Source organism: Pundamilia nyererei, unplaced genomic scaffold (genome assembly GCF_000239375.1).
Source record: "Pundamilia nyererei isolate P.nyererei 1_Seehausen unplaced genomic scaffold, PunNye1.0 scaffold00281, whole genome shotgun sequence".
Taxonomy (NCBI): domain Eukaryota; kingdom Metazoa; phylum Chordata; class Actinopteri; order Cichliformes; family Cichlidae; genus Pundamilia; species Pundamilia nyererei.
In genome coordinates this window covers 306,418-312,697 of record NW_005187682.1, presented here as the reverse complement: position 1 = coordinate 312,697, position 6,280 = coordinate 306,418, and the positions used below count along the sequence as shown (strand labels likewise).

The 6,280-nt window shown below is 46.1% G+C and overlaps 2 protein-coding genes across 2 annotated transcripts in view; both read left to right on the top strand.

The window, feature by feature from the left end:
• Nucleotides 1–642: 642 nt before the first annotated feature.
• Nucleotides 643–4,329, top strand: hus1 (HUS1 checkpoint clamp component). The gene is made up of 8 exons (XM_013915283.1): nucleotides 643–864; nucleotides 1,479–1,606; nucleotides 1,715–1,891; nucleotides 2,314–2,421; nucleotides 2,496–2,570; nucleotides 3,485–3,584; nucleotides 3,804–3,938; nucleotides 4,033–4,329. Exons 1-8 carry the CDS (start codon nucleotides 813–815, stop codon nucleotides 4,113–4,115), a joined length of 858 nt encoding a protein of 285 aa, XP_013770737.1. The 5' UTR covers nucleotides 643–812; the 3' UTR covers nucleotides 4,116–4,329.
• A 1,302-nt stretch (nucleotides 4,330–5,631) lies between these two features.
• The window catches only part of tubb6 (tubulin, beta 6 class V), a 6,147-nt gene continuing 5,498 nt past the window's right edge, over nucleotides 5,632–6,280 (top strand). Inside the window, exon 1 of the mRNA XM_005750629.1 lies at nucleotides 5,632–6,016. Within this exon, the coding sequence (XP_005750686.1) occupies nucleotides 5,960–6,016 (57 nt within the window). The 5' untranslated portion in view covers nucleotides 5,632–5,959. The remainder of the gene's footprint in view (nucleotides 6,017–6,280) is intronic.

Below are 6,280 nucleotides of genomic sequence, written 5' to 3'. Positions count from 1 at the left end.
TTGATCTTGTACAATTCTAGGCATTCCAGTATCCAGCTGTGGGGCATTGAGTCATAGGCCTTCTTGTAATCAATCAATTACTGTAATCAATCAATCAATCAATCCAACTTTAATAAAATGGTAAATCCAACTTTAATATATATATATATATATATTGTTTTTTTGTTTTTTTGGCCCACAATAAGGTTTTTAAAAGTTGTTGACTTTTTTCTCTGGAACCTAAACTTCTAATGCCTGTGTTTTACAGGATTGTCTGAGTATAATTTTTGATAAGATCCTAATATTACATCACAAAGTAAAAAGGAGCCACAGCATGCACAGGCTGCTATTTCTGGGGGTTTTTGTGTTTTATTTGGTCTACAATGAGGGTGTATAAATGTTACATATAATAACCAATAACAAACGAGACATCATATCTTTGTGTGAAAAACATTCTGAAAGTTTTCACCAAAAAGCTGAAATTAAGTGAAAGCTGCCAAACATGCCTGTGAAGTTATTTTCTAGCTCAGTTACAAAAAGATGATGAACAGCGTAAAATGTCTGATTTCAGTATGTAAGTAAAAATATAAAGCGCACCAGGAACCGGTGACTCTGCTACAGTTTTCTGCCTCTGTACAGACCATTTAAGGGGTCCTGTTGTGGTCCCCGGGCCACTGCTGGTTGTTTTCTCCTTTCGTTGGGCGGAACAATTAACAGCTTCCAGGTGGCTATTGTTTCCGCCGGACCGTAGACACAGACGGACCAAACAAATCAAAAAGTTCCCCGCCTGAAGTCAAAACGGAAGATTAAATTCTGCTGTCGGGACGAAAAAAATGAAGTTTCGGGGGAAAATCATCGACATCGCCTGTTTGAACCACTTCACCCGTGAGTGTGAAACATCTGTTTGTGCCGAAGCTAAGCTGTTAGCTTCCGTCCAAATGCTGCACGCAAACTGTAAAAAATAAAATTACATCTAATTAAAAGTTCCCGATGCGGGACTTTGTTCTTTCTTTAGCGTTTCTGACATAATAGGAAAAGTCTGTAGTTCGGCTTACAGCATGTGCTCAAAGAGCCGCAGACTGATTACTGTTATCTAAATTTAACAAAATTTACATGGAGTCTGGTGCAGGCCTATGAGTGCACATTTGGACTGATTCATGATTAATTACCACAAAAATATCAGCTACATGTTTATGCTGCGTGAGTAATCTGTTATTTACCGGCTCTGTAAAAAAGCTATCTGCTCTAGTTTTCCACTTCAAGTTTTCAGCTAATTTTTGTTGTTTAAAGTCAGTTTTACTGTTGAAATGTTTAGTTTTACTTAGTTTTCAACAGTTGTAATATTAACTGTAGATTTATTGTTTTTAGTGTGTTTATCGCGATCAAGTTTTTCAGAAGTGCAGATCAGAGATCTGATTGAAGTAAACTATTATTAAAACTAACCGAGTGTGACTGATTAAATATTTCTCCCGGTTCACACCTCTGATCTTTCTCACCAGGAGTCGTCACCACCATCTCAAAGCTGACAAAGATGTGCGTCCTGCGGCTGACGCCGGACAACCTGTTCTTCGTTCTGTCCGGTAAAGTGGCCAACGGCGGCGTCAGCATGTGGTGTGAGCTGTCACAGGTGAGAGCGACGCTTCGGCTTCCAGCTGCTAAGAAAATAAACTCAGGAACGAGTCTGAGATGATCAGGACCGTAATAAATGACCCTGATCCCGTCCTTCCTCGCGCAGGCCAACTTCTTCGACGAGTACCAGATGGAGGGCGTGTCCTCCGAGGACAACGAGATCTGTCTGGAGGTGACTCCAGAGAATCTGTCCAGAGCCCTGAAGACGGTCCAGAACGCCAAGGCGGTCAAAGTCAAACTGACCAAGAAGCACTGCCCCTGCCTCACCATCGCCGCCGAGCTGGTGAGAGCGCCTGAGAACAACTCACAGTCAGCAACAAGTTCACCTGAGACGTCTTTGTCTCTGCCACAGCTCGAATCATACGTTTAATTTTAGCCTATTATTCATAACATCAGGAGATGCGCTGCGTCTGGGGATACATTCATCTACGGTCGGCTCTCCGAACCAGAATCCAGCCACAGGTTTATCAAAGTTAGATTCATCATTCAGTCATGAAGAAACGTGGCACTCCAGTGTGAACCAAGGCCAGAAAACAATAAAGCCGAGGTGTTGCCCAAACCCTGAGAGGAAACTAAACACGAGTCAGATATAGAAGCCAAAAGCAGAGCTGAAGACAGCTCATACTGGCTCATTTTAGCTGCTTTTAAAACTCATTTGAACCTTTAATCTGAGAAACTTGAGCCCTCTTCCTCTGTGCCGCCCAGCCCACCCTGTCCAGCGTCAGTCGAGTCGTCACTCACGACGTCCCCGTTGACGTCATCCCCCGGAGACTGTGGCACGAGTTCAAAGAGCCGAGCATGCCGGACTTTGATGTAAGTGAAGCTGCCGAACACCAAATCATCCTTTTTATGAGAGCTGCCTTTTCATCACGGTTGTGTCACTGCAGGTCAGCATCTACCTCCCTCCCCTGAAGACCATGAAGAACATCGTGGACAGGATGAAGAACCTCTCCAACTTCCTGGTAGGAGGTTAAACATGTTCAGATCAAACACGGACTCATGCAGAGAAGAGCTGCAGCTTTATTTCTCTGGATTTGGGTCATTTCAGTCACGTTTGTCGCCGCGTTTGTGTAACAAAGTGCCCGGCATGTTTTTAGCATAACGGTAAACTCCTTTATTTTGAAATACGTGAAAAGGCGTCTTCCTGTATGTCCGCCCGGCTCGATGTAGAAATATTGAACTGAATGTGAACACGATGTTTATGTCATCTTTTCCCGAGAAGCCAAGAAGTCAGATGAAAATAATTACATATTTAAACCTCGTGTTACCTGCGACAGGTGATCACACAGAACCTGAAGCCTTATGTCGCTTTAGATGTTTAGATGAAATATGCTGAAATATTTGGAGCGTTTTCATGCAGTCGGACAGGAAGTGAAGGTGTTAACACGTCAGCAGGCGTTACAGTGTTAAATCCTCGCTGTGACCAATGGGAACTTTTCAAGAAGCCTCATTTCAGCTTTCATAAACACCTCCACCTCCAAGAGGAAAACACCACTGCCACCTAGTGTTTGTGCGCTGAATTAGTGAAATACAGCAGCCCCTCGTTTATCGCGGGAGTTACGATCTAAAAATAACCTGTGACAGGTGAAATCCGTGAAGTAGCAGTGAATTATTATAGATGTTTCACTGCACACTTTATACACTTTTCTCCAGCAGGCATCAACATTTTCTTTCTTCCAAAATGACCTTCAAAGACATGAAAAATCAAATTAAAAAAATTATTGAATGAACTGAATCTGAATCATACTCCTTTAAAGAGACCTTAAAGTCTGAATCTTCAGGAGAACGAACCAACAAACGCCTGAACATTAGTGTGTGTGTGTGTGTGTGTGCGTGTGCGTGCGTGCGTGCGTGCGTGCGTGCGTGTGTGTGTCAGGTAATCGAAGCCAACCTGAACGGCGAGATGAACCTGAAGATTGAGACCGATCTGGTTTCCGTGACGACTCACTTCAGAGACCTGGGAAACCCTCCGTGGGGTAAAAACACGCTTTAGCTCCACGAGCAGCTCAGACCTGCTGACGGATGAGCTCAGTCATCACGTCACATCCCTGATAACCAGTTAATTCTGGGGGGCGGGGCCTAAAGCCTCACCCTCCACCTGCTGCTGAGAGCCTCGTTTATATTTAATAATTACTGATTGTCAGTGTATCAGCTGTGGGCCATACTTTTCATACATTGCTCCTCCGTCCCTCCAGGCGATGACGCCTCCCAGGATGGCGGCCCGTCTCAGAGCAGGGACCCGGAGAGCATGGTGGAGGCCAGGGTGGACATCAGGAGGCTGCAGCAGTTCCTCGTGGGGCAGCAGGTCAACCCCAGCAAGGCCATGTGCAGTGAGTCTCCCCTCACATGTTCGCACTCAGGACAAAACCCACCGGGGTCGAATCCACGTCACAGTTTAACACATTTCTCTCTCGTCCTCCTCAGACATCGTCCATCAGAGCGTCCTCCACCTGATTCTGCTGCATGAAGACATGTCGCTGCAGTACTTTATCCCCGCCGTGGCGTAGACGCTCTGCTCGGCGCCAGTCTGAGGAAGTAAAGCTGGACGGTTTCAGGTGTTTCGTCACATGGACACAAAGCTGAGCGCGCCTGTGCTCCGTCTGACGGAGGCTCTCTGACCTGTGATGGTGTTGGAGGCGACGCAGGACGGAGCAGCTTTGGGCCGCTGAGATAGTCTGTGTTTGTGAGACGTTTCGACGGTTTTTGATTAAAACTGTTTGAAAATAAAAACGTTTGAATATGTAAGTTCCTTTTTTAAAAAGTGACAATAAAATAAAAAGTGAAGTATAAACATTTATGTCTGCTGCAGCTGCAGGTCTGGATGTCCTGAAATCCTCTGAAGCTGTGATGGATGGGACGGTTTCTGAAACCACCCTCCATCATTCTGTCACAGTTTGGCTTGTTTTAAGTGTTTCAGTGGGTCCAGGAGAAATCTGCTTGTCCCTGATCAGGTTTGTTCCAAAGTCCACAGAGCCTCGAATCTCACCAGACGCATTTCAGAAGGAGAACTTTACCCTCCACAAAGACTCCGAGGTGATGGTAAGACTGGTGAACCTGGTTATCGAGCTGCCACGCCCCTAATAATGCAAACTCCACTTTAAACAGGTGAGTTATTAAAGCATTCGTACTGCACAGGTGTTATAAAGGGGACAGTTTGTGTATCAGGCTGTAAACATGTTTAATTCTGCTGTAAAGTTTTAACGTGGCAGTCTGAGGACTGGCTCACTGCTGCCTCTGCTGGACATCAGAGGAACTCCCGTTTTTGTCTTGGCTTTATGTTCATTCTTACAGCTTTACTTTGGTTTTTTCAGACAGGATGTAGAAAATGTCTCCTGTGTTTCTCTGAGTCTTCCAGCAGGGGGCAGCACACCCAAACCTCTCAGCGCCTCATGTTGGCTGGAGGAGAGCTTCAGAGTTGGATGTGTGGAGGCTGTGGTGCAGACACTTTTCTTTGTTTCATATGTGGCTGCAGGTTCCTGAGTGACGTGGGTCACGGCTCCTCTTCCTCCCCGCCACTGTGTCTGAAGGAGGATCGGTCACGGAGCAAAGCTGTTTTACAGCCTTTGCTGTAAACTGACACTGCTGCTGGCCTCAGCAACAGCTGACCGTGCTTCATCATCATCATCCCACTCTGAGGGACGGTCTGCGCATGCTCAATCAGCTTCCAGCTCCGCGGACACCTGTTTACTCATGAGTGTTTGCTTTAACTGTCAAAGCAATTATTTTGAAAATCTGATATATGTTAAAGTTGAACATGTATCAGATTTTCAAAATAATTATACGGTAATTCATCTGCGCAGCCGTGTCAGAGTTTCACAATAAAAAGAATTTAAAAAATGATTTTAAATGTCAGGATATCCGGATGAAATCCTCCACGTACTTCACCGGCGTGATCAGATTGTAGGAGTTACAAAATAAAAGCCGCAGTTTACAGAGATGCGCAAGGATGCGTTAAAGTGTCAGATTTTCAAAATAAATTCCTGCCATTTATTTTGTAGTAAGTTTAAATTCTTTCCCCTTTATCAGCTGTTCTTCTGAACAACCACGAGGAGCCTCCGTCACTCCAGCTGTTCCACGCAGACTGTCCACAGTGATCACAGCCTGCCCGAGAGCGTCCGCGTGTTTTACCTGACAGGTGGTGTTTTAAACGCAGTGGGCTCTGCTGTGAGTGTGAGCTCATTGCTGGACACAGGTTCATGCTGACTGGGACAAACTGGGCCGTGACCCCCACTCCTCCCCCCCAGGGCGTGGTGACGTGAACGCGCCTGACAGGAGGAGAAGATGAAGCAGGACGCGCGCTCCCGCTCCGCAGACTCACAGCAGAGCTTCAGCGGACACACGCGGAGGAACCATGAGGGAGATCGTTCACATCCAAGCGGGACAGTGCGGGAACCAGATCGGGACCAAGGTAGGGACCGCGTCACGCTGATTCACAGCTTCGCGTCTGTCGGACATTTCCAACAACGCAAAAGTTCATTTCAAACACCGAGAGTCCGCTTCGCACCTGCGGGGCGTCATGAAACGACTGTGAACAAACCAATCAGAGACACCGCGAGGGCTTCACGCACATTATCACTACCGTGGGGTTAGTGCGGGAACAGCAGAGGAGACGTGAATCCCACTCGTTACTTTTTATTTAAGTAAAATGTTTCAAACGTAGCAGCGAGTGAGA